The sequence below is a fragment of the Hippopotamus amphibius genome, chromosome 5, assembly GCF_030028045.1.
Source record: "Hippopotamus amphibius kiboko isolate mHipAmp2 chromosome 5, mHipAmp2.hap2, whole genome shotgun sequence".
In the NCBI taxonomy this organism is placed as follows: Eukaryota; Metazoa; Chordata; class Mammalia; order Artiodactyla; family Hippopotamidae; genus Hippopotamus; species Hippopotamus amphibius.
The window spans coordinates 25368188-25388006 of NC_080190.1; the positions used below are offsets into that span (position 1 = coordinate 25368188).

Below are 19819 nucleotides of genomic sequence, written 5' to 3' on the forward strand. Positions count from 1 at the left end.
TCTGAGGAGCTGCTATTTTTGCGGAGGCATGAGTAGTCCAAAGGGGCCAGCCATGCTGAAATTTGGAAGAAATCCTTGCACTTGCTGTTTCCTTTGCCAGGAATGAGTCTGGGTTAATCAAGATGTGGGAGATAGTAGTGTGGCTGCAAAATGGTGAATGAGGGGAGAAGAGTAAGACGTTAAGGAATGGTGGTAGCGGGTCAATCATCTACAGTGGAACAAAGAAAGAAGATCGGACGGTATTTTAAGGAAGAGGGGAAGCCATTGGAGTGCTTCAAGCACAGGAGTGATAAGATCTGGCTTGAGTTCTTAAAATATGACTTTGTTTGCTCTAAGGATAGATTTTAGGGTGACCAGAGTGGAGGCAGACAGTGAGTTGGTAAGCTGTTGGAGGATCCAGATTGCAGTGGACATGGGTAGAGGTGCTTTGAATTAGAATGTGTTTTAGGAATAGAGACTTGCAAGGACTTGTAGATGGCCTGGACCTGAGTGTAAAGGGAAAAATCAAGCTCTCCTGGGATTTTGACTTAAGTAACTGAGTGGATGTCTGCATGTTTTACTGAATTTGGAAAAATTGGTCCAGGTATTTTATTTGGGGGGGGGGGGGGGCGTGGCTTAAGAAAAGTTGAAAAAACTGCTTCCAATAGTGGGTATTCAGGAAGAATTCTGCTTGGCCACATAAAGTCTGACATCCCCATTAGCAATTCAAGCGAAGATGGATGCTGAGTAAGTAGATGGACACAAATGTTTCCATCCAAGATGGGAGACAGGCCAGAGCTGGAGGTAAATATTTGGCAATATGTGAATCTCATAATAGGTGAGAGTCAAAGTCGTTCTTTGTGCTTGTCATTAGAGGGACAGAAAAAGAAATGACGGTAAGAGTGTTCATTTGGAAGAGCACTATTCGAGCTAAAGTGTCTGGAGGTAACTGTCCAAGAGCTCTCTGAGCTTTCTGTGCTCAGCCCCAGCTCTCTAGGACTTTCCAGGACAGATGCTAATTGAAGATGAGAAGAAGCCCCCTTGAACATACTGCTCTGACAGAACAGTGATCTTCCCTGTGAAAATGCCTCTTCCATTCCTCCTTCCAGGGATGCAAACGTCCCATCTGGCCAGGAACTGGGGCAGCCAGGCCCGCAGGCCAGCAGACCCACTTACCTCCCCAGCTTCATCTTCACCCTCATCTCCCAAACCAGTAAATGTCTAGCTGGAATTGGCGATGAGATGCCCAGGGACTCACCATTCAAAGTCCCAGTCGGCACAGACACAGGGCTCTGAGACCACCGTCCCTGAGGAGTCTCGGCCCAGGGCACACTGAGCTCCTGGCTTGCGTTTCTTGAATATTTTCCTTTCTCCCATGACGCAAGGCTCCCCCTTAGGAAGAAAGTCCACAATGAGAGACGCAGAAAAACACAGATGCAGTGAAATAAACCAGCATTAGCCTTTTCATTCTCTTTCGGTCACTTTATGTATAAATCTCCCTCCCAGAAACCATTTAGGAGCTTCCAAGGTTAAAAGGCTGATCTTTTACTACCATGCAAGAGGGACACTTTGGGAGGCTGGCCTATCACTGTCCCTCCACCCAATCTAGCTAGTGATGTTTACTTCGTCTTGTTTCTTCTCCACCCCCATAGGGAATGCAAACACTCCAGGTCATCCTCATGGACCACCTGGCAATTGCCTGAATGGCGTCCGCAGAAATTCCAGTGGAAAAGAACCCACTGCTGGCACATTATTCACGTCATCTTCAGAGTAAAATTGAAGTGGACCCAATAAATTCCTTCCTTATGATAAACAACCATGTCCAAGTCCTTATTCCTAGTTAAGGGCAAAAAGACAAGGAGTTGGTGCAAATTATAAGGATCCAGCTGTTCTGAAGAAAAAAGAAGTCTGCCTATGTTGCGTAGCACTAAATATCTGCCTTGCTAAAGCCCCTCACCCTCAACCTTCTCTGCAGTCCTGTCCCCAGTGCTCCTGGGACCTGACTTCAGGATGGTCTGAGAAATGCTCTCACGATTCCCGTTAGAAGGGAATGATCAAACCATTGGAGGGTCTCCTGGTTCTCTGGGCTTATTTCTCCATGGGTAGCGCTAAAACCCCAGGTCATCACTGTTACCTCTCCTTCAGGCTGCTCGGTGATTTCAATGAGTAGATCAGGATTCCAGGGTGCAAAATGGTCCCAAAATATCATCTGCCCCTGACAGACCTGGGTGTGTGGATTCCAATCCCTCCCTTGTAATCCACCATTATCCCCAGAGGGCCCACTGCTTTCCTCCTCCAAATAGGAAGGCCCAATAGGACCAAAGAAGGCTTGCAGTGGCCCCTGTTCCTAGGATCCAGGACCCCCCGCCTTGCGCTGTACCTGATTGAGCAGGTGCCAGGTCTGATAGTCCTCCTTGCTGCAGCGCCGGCTGAAGATCGATTTGTAGTCTACCTTCACCAACTGCCACTCCGAGCGGAGGCTGAAGTGGCCAAAAACTCTAAGTGTTTAGGAGAAGAACGAGAAAGATAAGCAGAGGAAGCCCCCCAGTCAGTCACTGGTGCACAAAGATTGGAGGGAGAGAGGGCTGAATTGCAGCCTGGACTTTGACGATTCTTCCAAAGCCAGGTCTTTGAAGGCCATTGAAGGGAAAGTCCACTGACCACACAACTCCAGCCAATTGACACAGCATTCACTGTGGGTTTAAAACAAGTTTTTTTTTTTTTCTTCCCCAAATTAATATATATGCTTTACAGGAAGCGTTTCAAATATAGAAAGGAATAGAGAAGGAAAAAATTTTCTCAGTCATCTACAATCATCTACACAGGTAGACCTGCTTCTCATATTTTCACATATAGCCTTCTTCTTAATGCAAGCACTACTGTTATATCTACTGACGTCCACAGGCAGGGACTTGGTTTTCTCAGCTGTAAAGTAAATTGTACAAGTATGTTGGGGGGGGGTGGGGTATGGATTAGCTTATCTAAAGTATGACCCTGCCAATTTCAACATTTTGACTGAATCTAAATGTGTTTTAGTTGAAATTCTCATTGCTTAATTCACATGAATACCACCCTCTTTCCCCTGCCCTCAAAAATCATAGTCGTTTCATAAAAGGAACTCATATTTATGTATAGCAAAGAAGCACACCGTCTACACAACTTAGATAATCAATACTGACCTTTTCAAAGCCCAGCAGTTGATAGCCCTATAAATATGAATGATCAATTGTTTTTAGAAAAATAGAAAAAAAGACTGATCATCCATACTCCACTCGGGTGGCATGTTTTGTAATTACAATGCAAGGCATCTATCACAGTGATAGAGAGGGGAGACCAGTCATGCCGGGAACCAAAACCCACTGAAGTCTTTCAAGGAATTGGATGGCTTCCATTCCAGCAAGACTTAATCACGCTCAGAGCCCTGGAATCTCCTCTTCCCAAGTTCAAATATCATATCCTCATAGTGACACCTAAGAGACTAACTCTCCTCCAGGGACATTTCCTTCTGCCAACTGAAAGATGAGGATGCTCTGGGAGGGGTGGAGCTGATTAAAACTGTGAAATGGAGAAAGAATTGTTTTGTAGATCACACAACTGAAAATACCTCAGGAAATGATTTTAAATGCTCTATCACTTACTCGTTAAATAAAGCTTTTTAGAGCTTTGTCAAAAAAAAAAAAAAAAAGATTAAACAGACTTTCAGGGAGAGACTGAGGGTTTCTCCCTCAGTAAAACTGTATGTTCTTTGTATGACTCTTACCTCAGCCCTGAGTAGTAGGAGCAAAGCGGCTAGAATACCCTGGACTGTGTAGCCAGTACTGTGTAGGGTACCTGCTCTGACGTTCTCTCTATTCTATCACATTCTTCCTGTATTCAGTGGTCCCCAAATCCAATACATCCATGCCAGGTCTACACTAAGGTATTTCTACCATCTAGTTCTGATTCAGTTGCTGGAAAGGTCATGAGTCAGTCAACTTTTAATCTTTAACAAAACAGTTATCCCTTATAAAAAGTTTCTGTTTGTTTTAAGAGAGGAGAATAAGGTTAAAAGCTCATCAAGAAAAAACAAACAGTGGGAGAAACCTTGTTGAATGTCTTCTTCCCTCTCCATCCAGCCTATCCAAATCCTCCCACGTTTGAATGCCACGTCCTCGAGAAAGTCTTCCCTGATTGGAGGACTCTGAGTAGCAGGATATTAGTGATGCTAAACAGAAAACAAAGCACTTCTTCCTACTCCAAACAGTTTACAGTTATTTTATGTATCACAAAATACATCATGTCAGTTGAATCCCATTCCTTTCTATGAAAGGATTACCAGGCAGATGGAAGAAGGAAATGTGAGGCACGTGATTTACCCAGATATCAACAAGGCATCTGAAGGGGTCTGCTGTGGCAGTCTTGAAGAAAAGATGAAAAAATATGAGCCAGGTGTTAGTAAAGTTATGTGGCGGAACAGTACCTAATTAAGACACTAGAATCAGCCAGGATGGAGGGGGCGAGTTGTCAGCTGCAAGGTTCTGCTGTCTGCTCTTTCTTGTTCATCACTTTTATTAATGACTTGATGACATGAAAATAATGGTCATCATTGGAAATTGCATTTTCTGATGACACAAAGCTGGAAGAAACAGTCAATATGCTTGATAGCAGAATCAGGACCCAAAAAGATTTTGACAGACTGAAAAGATAGGCTGAATTGAATAACATATGACATAACTGGGAAAAATATCAGGTCCCTCCCTGGCAACTATATAAGTATTGGATAAAAGAAATGGGGCTTGGTGCAACTCAGGACAAGTAATAATAATGATGATGATGGCAGCTTAAGAATTTTCATATATGATATGATTAATAAAAGTAAACACACACTTCAGAGAGATCAAAAATACTTAAGGTAATCTTATAATACATTAATGAATGCAGAATTTCATATATTCTCTAGAACAAAAGAGGCAATATCCTGATCTGTTTTACATTAACTACTTTGCAAAGGAAAATTGTACATAGTGTTGGATGTCACCATTCAAGAAGGATACGGACTGAGTAGCACAGGTAGGGGCTTTGGTGGTGGTAGTGTTTGAATCTCCCGAAATTTGAAATAAAATTATGCATTTACTAGCATGTGTGTATTTATCCATGGAGAAATTACATATCCTCTATCAAATTTTCAAAAGAGTTCACAGTTCCTAAAGTTTAGGCACCACTGAAAAAGAGAGGGATTAAGATAATGTACTGGATGAAATAGTGGCTCCCCAAAGAGAGATGACCATGTTCTATTCCCTATAACCTGTGAATGTGACAGGTTATTTGGAAAAAGTTCTTCTTTGCAGACGTGAGTTAAGGATATCAAGATAAAATCATCCTGGCCCTAAGTCCAATGACGAGTATCCTTATAAGAGATACAAAGGAGAGAGACATACAGAGAGAAGAAGGCTACGTGAAGACAGAGGCAAAGACTGCAGTTATGCAGACACAAGCCAAGGAATACCTGGAGCCACCGGAAGATACAAGCAGCCTAGAACGAGTTATAGTGCACTAGAGGGAGTGCAGTCCTGCTGCCACTTTGACCTTGGACTCTGGCCTCCAGATTTGTGGTAATCTGTTACAGGAGGCATAAGAAATAATACAATGGCAATATGATTTGAGACCACTTTCCACCTACCAGTCCAAGGAGCGGTATAAAAACTATGGCTGGTTAACCTGTGGATGACTTAGGAAGGGGAAGTGAAGGGAAGAACAATTGTGGGCACTCTAGGGAGATCTCTTGAGTATTAAAAAATAACAAGAAGAAAAGTGTAAAAATTTATAAAAAGTGACATCTCTTTCTAACAGTTGCCCACACAGGAAAGGAATGACTCAGGAGTTACTAGGCAGAGAACTTCAAGCTCAGGCTTAGCCATTTCCCAGGGCTGATGTGGAGGAGAATGCTGGCATCATCTAAGTACACAGCCTAGTTGACCCTGAGCCTCTAAGGATATCCATGTTGTTGGTCTTCCTAGCTTTTGGTGATACCTGAGTGCTCATTTCAGAACTGAACATAAAATAGGTGCTCAGTCAGAACTCGTGGACTAATATTCTTCTCTTCTACAGTTCTGGCAGGTGCATTCCTTTCACCTGTATTTCTTTGGCTTCTAACCCAGATTTCTTTATACCATGTCTTCCAGGTCCTTCCCCAAACTGTAAACTGATACACTGATATTTCCACTTGAGAGTTGGCTAGTCTGCTCTCCCTCAGGGTCATTTTCATGTGCCAGATGCAAATTTTTAAACAATTAATGTTGGAATTATGAGCTTTGTTCATTTTCTCACTGAGCCCCAATGAAAATTAGCAGGGTAAACCCCCTTAGCAAGTTTCAGACACTGATGTACTCCCCATCTCTCTATCCATTATTTGTTCATGGTGGGCCCCCTTCTACAGGGCATAAGTGACTCTGATGCAGGATCTCTCTTCTGCAAAGATCTGGCATCCCTAATTCTACTCAATACTGGATCCACTCACAGCTCTTCTGATTGGAGCTCATGGAAGATGAAGAAATGACAGAAACAGCAAACTAAGTAGGAGATAAAATAAGGACTAAATTAATTTCAAGCATTTCTCATCCCTTTTCATAACTACCTTTAGAACAGGTGTTAAAATTCACAAGAAGATCTGTAGAAATGAGACCCCAGCAGAGAAGTCAGAGAAACCATCATCAGAAACCATGTCCATCACTTTGGGGTGATAAACACTGACTAGATCTACTTGGTCCTAGATTGGAAAAAGAGAAAACCTAGACTGCTTCTAATTAATAATACAAGAAATCAATTTCTCAGATAAAAATTTCTCATCTCTTGGAAATGTTCCTCTAAAGCTTATCACCAGTAAAGGAGGAGGAGCATACTTGTTGCATCTGTGGTACCTTTTGGGGGAAGAAAGTGGTTCATATATCAATTGAATATGAAACTCAACAGATGTGTAGGGTGGAAGAATCGAAGATGTGGAACATCTCCAAAAGGATAATGTAATTCCCAAATCAGGTGCGTCTTCTTTTAGAAAGTCTTTTGTGACTGTTCCAATAATACTGAATACTCATTCCTCAGAAACTAAAATGGTCCCATTGTCTCTAGACTAGAAGTTCTCCACTGTCTGCATCAGAATCACCTAGAGAGCTTATTAAATACAGATTTTCCCACACCCAGACTCTCTAATTAGTATGTTTTGGGTGCCTGATTACTGCATATCTAATAACTCCACAGGTTGATGCTGAGGTTGTTGTCTCCAGGATGATCCACCAAGAAACACTGTTCTAGACCCTTTACTCAGAACTTAATTTTCTTGTATTTTTGGTCAAATTTGTATCAACCAATTAGAAAGCGTCATAAGGTCAGGAATGTTCTTGTACTTTTCTGGACCACATAAAGCCTTTCAACAGTAGTTGCTTCACAAAGAATAGCTAACTAATTACTGAGTACCAATGGAACAAGGCAATTCCAGAGGGTGGCTTCATTTTTAAGTCTTTGGGAAAATAAGCTAAGTTCTAGCATGTCCAAATTTACTGTCATCCACAGTCCCACTTCCTCGCCATTACCAAGATAAAGTATTTTGACCTCCTACTTCAGAAATGTATTCCTAGTTCCCCTTCTTAAGGTAAAACACATTTTCATCAACTTAATCAAAACCTCGAGATAATGTATCTGAAAATCTTGAAACCCTACAATTGACAATAAATATTCATTACCATTGCCATAATTCTCATTGCTGGGACACACCCCCCCCGGGAACCCCCCCCACCCCCCACCACCAAAGACTCATACCCAAGGCCCTGCTCATCAAGAGGTTTCATTTGGGTTGGCTCAAAATTCCTTTTGCAAGGTAAATACTGACCTCAAATGCAGGGGCTTTGTCTTATTTATTTATTTATTTTTTGGTGACATCTTCTATAGAGCCTTGGAATACAGATGACTGTCTGGAAACAGGTAGCCTACCCTTTAGTTTCCCTGAAGAAGTTACTCCCAACCACAGAAAAAAAAAAAAATAAATGAATTCTCGGAGCCATTTCTCACAGTATGGATTTTCAGGAAAAATCAATTAAAATTTATTACTTCTGTTTTTCTTTTTACCTTGTCACCTGGATTTTTTTTCATGAGAGTTTTTGGCTCCACTCAAGATTCACCTTCTCCTTGGGCTTTACAAACCTGAGAGCATCTCTCTCTTTTTATTAAACTCCTCTGTTGTTATCTGTCTGCACTGCTAATGTGACTCTGGTCAGAAAGTGTCCTCCTGCATTCTTAAGTGGTTGTTTAACTTTTAACATACATGTGTCTGGGCATCGTGGCAGCACTAGGCCAGGAAATAGAAGACTTGTCTTTTCCTAATCCTTGTCTGCCACTAAATTAGCTAGGTGACCTTGAGCAAGTCACTTCATCTCTCAAGCTTTCAGCTTCCTTACAGAAGATAATTTTTAATCAGTGACACATATACTAAAAGGATGGGATGCAAAGATAGTCTAGATGGAACATGGCTCTTTAAAGACAATTTTCAAGAGTTTGTGGTCATTCAATCCCTAGGTCTACCTCCAGGTGGACAAGCTATCTATCTCCTGTTGACCCCATGCACAAAGGATTTATCAATTAGACTCATTCATCTTTGTCTCCACTGGCACTTCTTTCATATAACAGATGCTCAATAAATAGTTCTGGGTTGATTAACACATAGAATTAATCTATCAAAATCATCCACTTCTTCCAAAATTGGGATAATAGCTTTATCTGCCCTTATTTGTGGGCCAAAGGACATAGCTGAGTTCTGTGTCCTTTGGGGTTTAGGAGGACAAAAACAACCTCGGGAAAAATAGTAGCAGTTTCTCTAACCCTTGTTATCATGCACTGTGCTAGGATTTCCACAAACAACTGTGATTTGCTGGAACCCTAAATAACACACCTTCTCTAATCCACCATCCAGACCTGAGTAAGCCTTGTGGGGAGGGAAGTGATTGATTTGAGGGAGGGAGGTGGTTTAGAAAAATAAAAGACTTCATTAGAATTCCATCCACACAGAGGGTTAGCTACTCATTAATTAAATGATTTCAAATGGGATCTTGGTATATAATTGCTATAATTTAGGTGGAAACAATGCCACACTAAATGTAATTAGAGAAGTAGGCTCTGTAAAGATGTTTTCCTCTTTACAGGAGAGCAACTCTGGGTCACCTGATTCTTCCCAGCATAGTAACCTGGTTCTTTTTTTGACCTCTAAATACACCAACTTTTATATATAGTTATAAAAGCTGCAAGCAGTTTTAAGGAGAGAGTGGTGGACCACACTCCTTCCAAGAGGAAAAGGACAAGAATTCATTACTGGGAAACCACTGGAAACATGCAAAAGAAAGAACAAACAATGCTTGGGGCGTCAGATTAGGAGGATGTCACTGCAGGCTGACTTTTGAGGGAACATCGGACTGAACTCAACTAGGAGAATATTGTGTTGTCATCAACCTGCCCCAGGACCTTCCCCTTCCCTTATCTTCCTCAGTCACTCCAGTACCAGCACCTTGAGCTCTTGTAACCACCAAGTCTCCCATCTCTATGCGCCTGAAGAAAATCTTCAGAAAGAGAACAAGGCCAAAGCTGACTCTGTCAATTTCTTCCTCTCTTTCCTCTTTGTGTTATTGCCTCAACTGAATGCTCAGTCATTAGGCCAGAAACCTCTGCATTAGCAGAAACTCAGCCCTCAGCATGTTCTCTCTCTTAAGCTCTAGCCTGACAATCCTTTTCTCACATTTCTACAAAATCTCTCACGTGCACCAACTCCACTTGTATCCCACTGCCATGCCCTGATACTAATAATGGCCACCACTGACCATTACCACTGACAGTTACCAGTGACACCATGCTTACCAGGCACCAGGGACTCTGCTGAAGTTTCCCTGGCTATTATCATCCTGAATCCTCCCACACAGTGCCTGAGAATCTCAGGCACAGCCATTTAAGATGAGGAAACTGAGGCCACAGGGCCATGCTCAATGTCAAGATTGAGCTGGGATTCAAGCTGACATTCATGCGAAGCCAAAGCTCTTACTGGCTGTGCTTCCTCCTACTGAAGACGGCATTTCAGGCTCCCAGTATCTCTCACCTCCTCACTAGTTTACACCCTATATTCATCTTCATGAAACCTATCATTCACCTGTATCCAGACGGTTGTCTTAAAGCGTGATTCCAATGACACTACATGAACACTCAGAAATGACAGCTGCAGAATAGGGGCCACATTCCTAGAACTAGCATTCCATCCTACCCCGCTCCATCATATTCCTTTCCAAACTTCTCTTCCTTCTCCTCTCTTTGTTCTGGCCAAACTGGTCTATTTCCCTTTCTACAAATGCCTACTCAGTTTCTCTAGCCCTTTATTTCAGTAACATCATGCTCTCCTTGTCTCCCTCTTACTTCTCTCTGTGTACTTTTCTCCCTACTCCTCCTCTTCACCTCTCTGCTGATAACATAGGCCTTCTTCTCTGTCCCTACACGTGACATTGGTGCTTCACATGTGGATCAAGAGGTCCCCTGATGTCCTTCTATGGCATTCATTTTTTCAATGTTAACTTCTATGCAGAAAACTCCCAAGGTACCTACTCTTGTTCCTGAACTCTTGCAAGATTTAGTCATGAATATCATGCTAAGAACTTTGAATTTGATATAAGAGCCTTCCTATCTACCTTTGTAGTATTATCTCCTGCTACTTCACAGCGTTACTTGTGCTCATACAGAATTTCATTTTGTTCCATTAAAAGAAGCATGATGTCCTAGTGTCTGCTTTTCCTCTGCCTGGAATGCCTTTCTCAACATCCAATCTTTTCCAACTGCTACCCATTCCGCAGGTCTCAAGTCAAATAATGTACAGTAATTGGGGGGGAGGGGGGAAGGGGAAGAAAAGCTTTTCAAATCTAAGTATTTTGTAGTGACCATTTTGATTTCTTTTTTAAAAATCAAAACTAAAACTAAACAGACGAGGGTTTTTTAAGTTTATTTTTCTTATAATTTTAAACATTTGATCAAATTGTACTGTTTAGAGAGAATAAAATCTCAATGATATCAGTTCTTTGAAATTAGCGCAGCCTTTGTATGCAGCCCAGTATGTAGTCAATCTAAAAAATATATTAAACTTTTGCTTAAAAATGTATTCTCTATTTGTTGTATGCAGGGTTGTATATAGTTCTTTTAAATCAAGCTTGCTAATAGTGTCATTCATATCCAAAATCACACTGACTTTTGGACTGCTTGGTCTGTTGGTTTCTACGTGAAGTTGATTAAACTATTCCCCTACAATATTTCAAATCTTCCATTTCTCCTTGAGTTTGTATAGGTTTTTGTATTATGTAATCGTCGCACTATACAGGTTTTGAGATTTTTCTATCTTTTTGATGCATTATTCTTTGTGGTTTTGATTTAAATGCTAACTTTTCTATTATGCTTTCTGTGATCCTTCTTCCTCTTCCATTCCTTTCCTTCTTAATAAGAAAAAATGATCTCTTTCCTCTGAATATCTGTAGCATTTTTTCCTATATCTTATCACCCTTAGCACTCCCAACGAGTATCAAAATTCATAGAATATGTACATAAATATCGTATCGTCCTCACTGGGTTTTAAACTCTTGCAAATCTGCAACTTATACAAGCTCTGCCTTACATATTGTAAGTGCTTGTCATGTATGTGTTGTCTGTGAGCCAGGAGAATGAAGTGGTCAAACATAAAAGATGTTGGCTTCAGACAGGCCAATATGTGAGCCCCAGTCCCGGACTGATGGGAAGTTCTTTATATACACTAATCAGGCTTCAGTTTTCTCATGTGCAAAATGAAGAGAATAGCAGTACCTAACAGAATTCTGAGGTTTAAATGTGTTGTATATTTATAAAGTTTAATATAAATTAAGAAATGAATTGTTTGAACTACCATTTATATTTTGTATAATAGTACCTAATTATGATACTTCACTTCATGTCTTTTGTTGGATGCCTGAGGATTCTGTAGGCAGGTAGTGTGTCTTACGCTTCTGTATATACATTATCTCTAAGACTGCAAACTGGGTATTCTAGCAGAAGTCAATCAAATAACAATAATAATAATTAGAAACATCAGTATTGGTGATTATTTATTAAACACTTATAGTATGCTAACCACTGTGCATGGATTATGTCATTTAATTTATTGTCCCCGTGTGACAGATGGGGGTACTATGCCTCAAAGAAGCTAAATAACTCATCCAAAAATGTTGCACAGTGAATAGGTGCTGAAGCCAGGAGTCCAGTTTGGGTGGCTGCTACTAGTGTTATAACACAGTTCTCAGCGCCACGTTCAACAAGGCTCTCATATCCCTTTTTAAGTATTTTGTGACTCATTAGCAATCATTTGAATGCACAGTTTGGCACAGAGGTATGGGCATGGGGGGTCTCAGGCTGCTTGCGTAAAATGCAGAAACACCATGAAATATGTAAAACTGAAAGCACAGTTGGAGGAAGTAAGAAAAGAGAAATAGGCAGATAAGGTGTTATCTAGAGAGCTCCAATTATGGCCCAATTTGTCTCAATGTCTAAAGTACTTACTATGTGGAGAATTACGTACTTGAACCTGAACTATGACAAACCTCATCGGCTTGGCCTCTAGTTGGGAGTCCCTGAGGCATGAAAAAGAACAAACAGAACCTTAAAGTCTTAGTGCTCGAGGCTAAGGGTCCTTAGGGATAAACCTTTGGCCTAACCCCTTCACCTGCTAGCTGGGGAAACCAAAGCCCAGGTAAAGTAGTAGTCTACTCAAGAACACAAAAGACTAGAACCCAAGTCACCTGAACCCCAATTCTTTCTCCCACACTGACTGCTTTACATGGGAAGCCTTTGCAGCCTGCAGGTTGAGTCATAGTGCACCATATGTGGCAATAGTACCATGAGTAATTGCTGGAGGAACGCAGGGTAGAAACGTGATCACATCCAGGGCTATGGTAAACCAGGGAAGGCTTCAGACAAGACCCACTTTCCACATTTTGCTGGCTTTTCCTTAAAGCTGCTGTGGCTAAAGAGAGCTCTGGGTTTTCCAAACTCTAGCCTGCAACTCTGGAACAATAAATGTGTGCTACTAGGTTCTTCTAAGAGGATTTCCTTTGATGCGCTAGGATGTGTCATTCCTCCGCACAGTCTAATGGATCAAATGAATCATCAGAATGACACAGACAATGATGTATCCTGGTCTCTGGGGAAATGAGCTCCCCTCCAGAGACAGCTTAGCTGCTCCCACCAAGCCTCTAAGGTGAGTGAAGGTCAGAGACACTGGGGTGATAGAATCTAAATTGGACTTCACAGGTGGCTGGCAGGCTGGAGGGCAGGCATAGACTTTCAATTCACAAATGAGGGAGAATCCCTGTGGGTACCAGGAAAGAAGGATTCTCCCATTGGTCCAGCTGTTGACTCCACATTGACATGTAGATAAATGTGCCCCAAATTAAAGGCTCTGCAGTGACCCAATCTGGGCACCTGCAATTTCCCCTATTTGACACACTGGATTTATTTCTCATTCTTCTCAGTAAATAAACCAGCTGTGGATTCCGGTGAGTCACACACCGTCTTCTCTGCCACCTCCGTCCAGAACTCAGAATTAGCCATTGCTAGGAAACCGCAAATCCCAACTCAATCCTTTTACCCAGCCTTGACTCCTTTCACTGGCTGGATGTCATTAATTTAAGAGCAAATTATTAGAAACCTGGAAAACAGTTCTGAAATACCTGCAGATTTATGATGGAGTCATTTCACAAAAGGTCACAGGCAACCCCGCTATAATTAAATCTTTCATTAATTTTTAAAATACACAATAACTTACAAATGCAGCATAAATTAACCAGATGACCTTGAAAAAATTCTTTAGAGCACTGCTTCATCAGAACCCATTATCTAGCAATTTCCTGAATTTTTATTTTACAAGTGGGATTTGTCTTTTTCCATTCTTGTCTTCGATTCCGCTCTAGTAACCTGCTTATTTGAAATGATTTAGTATTAACTTACAGCATTTGTTAGCACTGGGGAGTGATGGCAGGTAGTGAAGACTCTCCCTTCCTTTAGGTCATGACCTCAAAGAGAGAGTCAATGTGACCCACACAATCATCTACACATACCTAAACGCAGCCTCTATTCTTTCCTTATCTGGAAGCTGCTTTTTATTTCGTGAGTACATTTTGATAAATGATTTCCCTTTTCTCATTATGAAAAGAGTGCATTCTCATTATAAAAAAATTGAAAACTATAAATATCTATGGATGAGAAAATAAAAACCCCACTGGAGTAACCACTTTTAATATGCTGTGATGTTCCCTTTCATTCACTGGTTGAGTTCTTCTTTCTCAGACTAAGAGATAAGCAATAATCAGAATCCACAGCCAGAGGTACAATGTTTAGAATTGGAGGTAACCCTGAAATCTTTCTACTCTCCGTCTCTCACAAGCACACACACACGTGCGCGCACACACACACCCCACAACCACCACCACAATTAAAAGCTCAGAATTGGGTTATGGAAAATATTCCATAAATACTAGAGCTAAAGTAAACCTCATACAAAACTGATCTTTCTTTTGTAGGGCATAGAAGAGGCTGTAGAACATAGCAACCTCCCATCAGTAGAGACCTTGACTATCCTGTTTATGTCCTAACACAGCTCCTGCAGCTCTTAGAACAGTGCCTACTTTGTAGTGGGCACTCAATACATATTGTTGAGGGAAGAAATAATCAACGTTCTTGTCATAGCAACTTGACACATGCGGATTCCTGAGTCCTTCTTTATGCGTTCCTATGGAGTTCAGTTCTCTGTGAAAGACCTAGGCTCCCCCACCTATCTTTTGCCTCCTGCCTCCATAAGCCTTCCTCTCTGCTTCCATGGAGGAAGCTGCTGAGGATCGATTTCAAATCAAAGCAGAAAGAGCAGTGTCCTAGAAAGGTCAGGCTTTCGAGGCCAGCAGTTGCTGGTCTCCAGAAATTCAGGCCACATCCTTGGCTATCTGTGTGCGTCCATGCCACCTGACTGTTTTCCCATGAGGGTGTAGAAGGGATTAGTGACAAAGGAGATCAGCAGCTGCAGGGGAATTACACTGAGTGAAAGTGAGACATGAACTAGACCTAAATAGAAATAGGCAGGGGATCAACAGCAAGGAATCCTGCATGCGGAGCCTGTGTTAGTCATACCGTACGATGACGGGTGAGACGGTGAAAAGAGGCAGGGATTAAGAGGTTTGAAAATAAGGAAAGAAGGAGGGAAGACTGAGAAAGAGACTAAAAGGCATTGGACCTGATGAGGCAGAAGAAAGAAAGCTGATTTTTAAATGCATTGAAAGAAATCATTCAATGGCAAAACAACTTGGATTCTTTTCTCAAAACTTAATAAGCTCCTTCAATTGGTTTGAAAGTTGAAAGTCGACAACAATGGGAGTGTGGTCTGTGAACCTGTGAAAGATGAACCAGCTGTTAGGTGATGAGGGAGAACCTAAGAGATGGACACAAGAGGGAGAAGGTGGATATTCAAGATGGGATTTGAGAGAGGAGGAACTATCTGGGAATTAAAAGAGCTGTAAGAGAGCAGGGGAAGGAGGGGTGCCCGTTGTTCCTTTGTCAGTACATTTCTCAGTCTCCTACTTTGTGTCAAATCCTGAATCAAGGGATAAAAAGAAGCAGAAAAAAGATAAAATCCAGCCTCTACCCTTAAATAGTTTGTAGTTCAGTCCAATCGTACTCCTGTTATTCACTCGCCATGTATCTGCTGAGCCCCAATTATGCACAGGCCTCCATGTTCCAGGCTGCAGAGGATGAAAAATAAGACAGTTGCCAACCTCGTGAATCTTTCAGACTGAAAAAGACCTTGCACTCTAACTGAGAGATCACCAATATGTAAAACAGTTAGAACACAGTGCAAAAATAAAGGTGACAATGCCAATTCACCATGACCCAGCAATTCCATTTTTAGGTATGCAGCTCAGAGAACTTCTATGTACATATTTGGAGGCATACACAAAGATAGGATGATATTGTTTGTGAAAATGCAAAACTGGAAACATCCTAAATGTGCATCGATAGGAGAATGGAGAAATAAATGGAGTATATTCATGTCACAACAGAATGCCACAGCACTGTAAGTGTCGGAAGCAGATGGATTTGTCCCAAGATGGATAATACTGAGTGAGAGAAGCATGTAGAGGAATGACAGCATTTAGATAATAATACATTTTAAAACACACAAAGCAATACCACATATATTTCTATGGGTAATTAAATATGTACTAAAAACATCAACATGTGTACTAGAAGGATATACACCAAATTCAAGGCAGTGGTTGATCGGTGTAGGGAGTGAGGGGAAAGGGTCTGAAAATGGACAATACCAAGAAGACCAACTCTACCTGAGATGCCCAGCATGTTTATTTTAAAAATCCGAAGCCCAAATGATAATGTGTTAATATTTATTAATTCCAGGTGGTTGGCACACAGGTGCTCCTGATACGATTCTTTGCAATTTACTGTATTTTTAAAACTGGCCAAAAGAACTGTAAGAAAATAATATAGGTATGAAATTACGGATATAGAGTCTCTATTGAGAATCACAAATTCAAAATCTTACAGGAGCCAGGGGTGCATCTTAAATGATCAATGAGTAAGCTGACGGCAGCTGGAGAAGTCGTGCACATCACATGAGAGGTGGGGCAAGAAACAGCACACCCAGGGGAACTTGGGCACCTGCTGTGCAGCTCCAGCAGCCTGGAGGACTAGGGGCATTTGTTTCTGACTGCAAATTTTAGCTCCATGAAGAAAAGTGAAGACCAAACTAAATATACCTGTGATCCAAACCCCGAAGCTTAAGATAGGAATTTAATGAAAGAAAATGAGAGCTGGAGGAATTGTGGAGGGCTTTCTGAAAGAGATGGGACTTGTCTGTATGGTTAAAATAAGAAATGAGGAAACTTCTTAACCATTTCAGATGATTTGTCCATTCAATACAGTCAGCGCTTCATATCTGTCAGTTCCACATCTACAAATTCAACCAATCATGGGAAATAAAACATTAAGAAAAAATCAAGAAAGTTCCAAAAAGCAAAACTTGAATTTGCCACACACTGGCAACTATTTACATAGCCTTTACAGTGTTAAGTATTATAAGTAATCTAGTGATGATTTAAAATATATGGAAGGGTATTCAAAGTTTACATACAAATACTATACTATTTTATATAAGGGACCTGAGCATCCGTGAATTTTGGTATCCACTGGAGGGGGGGAGGGGGGGGGGGGGCGCATCCTGGAATCCATCCCAGCGGATCACAAGAGACAACTATACTTCATAAGACAGTGCACCTGAAGTAGTTTATGGATAGGGGGAGTTTGTAGAAATTGTGTCAAAAATTCAAATGGTATCTGTAACACAGCCACAAAAGATTAAACTCCATGTACCCTCTTGTTCAGAGTCAACAAACTATAGCCAGTGGGACAAATCTGGCCCAAGGCCTGTTTTAGATGGCCTACAAGCTAACAATGGTTTTCATATTTTAAACGGTTGGGGGGTGGGGAGCAAATGAAGAATCATATTTTATACCATGTGAAAATTGTACGACATTCAAATTTCAATGTCCGTAAGCGAAGTTTTATTGGAACACACTGATGTCCATTCATTACATGTTGTCTGTGGCTGCATTCACACTGGATCAGGAGAAGCAAGTACTCGTAGCAAAGACCCTATGGCCAGCAAAGTCTAAAATCTTTCCAGAGAGAGTCTGCTCACCCCTGTCCTATGTGGCCAAAGTTCTTCCCTGCAGGTGGCCCATTTCTTGATCATTAGACTCTGGAGACTGCAAACATCTCGAATGTCACTCAGTGGAGGTTATTTCACTTAATTTTCACATTCACATGAGGAACTCCAAGCTCAGAGGGAAGGTAAGTCAGACATCTAAGGTCACAGGGATGGTAAGTGGCAGTCTGAGCACTGTCCCTGGAATGTGGACCTCAAAAATCTATGTTCTCAGCCACCACCCCATCCCACATAGCAATCTGTTGCTCAAAATAAGCCTTTTCTTCCAGATTACTGTCAGCTTCCAGTACCTCCCAACATCATCCAAACCCCCTATGTAGGCATGCATCCTGCTTTGGTGTTCCTTGGCCCCTACTCAGTGGGCATCTGAATGAATGGCAAGTCTGATGTCAACCTGAAGGACGTGAATCCAGCAGCCAGCCCAAGAGGCGATGATTTGGGAGTTCCACTGGATTTGCCAATTACTCGAATGACTTACTTTGGGCAAAGTAAAATCAGACTCTTCCAGCAAACAACAGAGAATTGAAAAACAGATCAATAGAAGCAGTGCTGGTTCATTTCCAATGACTTTATCGGATGCAGTTACCAGAGGCTAAACAATGCATTTAAGTTCAGGGCTGGGTCTCTGTGTTATGCTAGGGCTGTATTTGAGAGCACGTTCCCTGCTAAGCATGGCAGTCACAGTCTCTTAAGTAGAAAGAAGATCTTCGCTTTTTTTTTTTTTTTTTTTTAAACCTCTGCAGCTTTGGGGTTTGCATAATTTTCTAGGCAAAATGTTATCTCTCCCCTTTCACTCTGGCTATTAGTTCTGCTGGTGGAACAATGGATCAGAGATTTATGCCAATTAGAATTGGATTTATACAGGGACTCAGCAAGGCAATTGGCTCTAGACAACTGGCTGAGAGCATCTCTGGCCCCTCCCAACTCTCACTCTCCCCTGTACAGGCCAGGCAAGTTCGTCTTCCTACTGCTCCATGTTTGCTCACATCGTTCCCTTACCTGGAATACCTCTGCTCCTCCCTCTCTGCATAGACACAAAGCCTTATCTAGCTACACTCTATTTTTAGTCACTTCTTTGCTATCCAATAGCAACTACAATTTATCCTACCCCCTTACCATTTACTTGCGTTCTAGTTCTTCCACATGTTTGTCATATTTTTTCAGATAGACTGTTTGAATGGGTCTGCTGTGACTTCTGGTAGCACAGTGGGTACTCATCAATACTTAGGGAATAACACCCCTGCCCCTCTTGCTCCAAATACCATAGTCCTTTACTGAACAAACCTTGGAGAATTATAGGTACCTTTCTTCAAATTTTTGCTCTGAGCCTAAAGTTTGAAACTCACATTCCTTGCTCTCAATCTTTCTCTTACTGAATGTGTGAACTGCACAATTAATCTCTCTAAGCCTCAGTGTTCTCTTTGGCCCAAGGACAATAACCCGATCAACCTGGTGGGGTTACTGGGAGATGTCAATGACATGAAGTTTGAGAGAGAGCTCAGCAAGACACCTGGCACAAAGGAAGGCGTGGAGCAGATGCAGGTTGGCTGCTGCCCACTCTTGGTAAGAAGTATCTGCTTTCTTCCAGGGAAGCTGCACCCCACCCTTTGGAGATTTTCTTTCCCTGGGAGGCTGTCAGGTTCTCCCTGGCCCCCATGAATGATCGGCTAAGTCACAGCCACTGGTTAAAACATTTCATATCAAGCAAGAATTTCAAATGTGGTTTTGAGGATACAGGAAAGCAGTGTTTTTCCATCTTATGCCACATCTGGGCCGAGCAAAAAAGAGCTCTCCTTAAAATGCTAGTTTAGGGGCCAATAGCGGACCAAAGAGGCCCAAGTGCTCTAACAGCCACGGGTACCTTGTCAGCTGGAGAGACACTGACTGAGACCGTAATAGGCCCTCCAGCTTGTCAATCATCAAGCCCTGTTCTCAGCCTTAAGTAATAAGAATGGTCACATTTCACTGTGAATTAGACTAGACTAGATGGTTCCTGTCAAGGTTACCAGGGAGATGTTGAAATAATAACATTTGAAAAGA

The 19819-nt window shown here is 41.7% G+C and overlaps 1 protein-coding gene across 1 annotated transcript in view; it reads right to left on the minus strand.

The window, feature by feature from the left end:
- The window catches only part of SORCS3 (sortilin related VPS10 domain containing receptor 3), a 569211-nt gene that overhangs the window by 45501 nt on the left and 503891 nt on the right, over nt 1–19819 (minus strand). Inside the window, exons 15-16 of the mRNA XM_057735333.1 lie at nt 2360–2477; nt 1238–1371 (exon numbers count right to left, since the gene is read on the minus strand). Coding sequence (XP_057591316.1) covers nt 1238–1371; nt 2360–2477 — 252 coding nt within the window. The remainder of the gene's footprint in view (nt 1–1237; nt 1372–2359; nt 2478–19819) is intronic.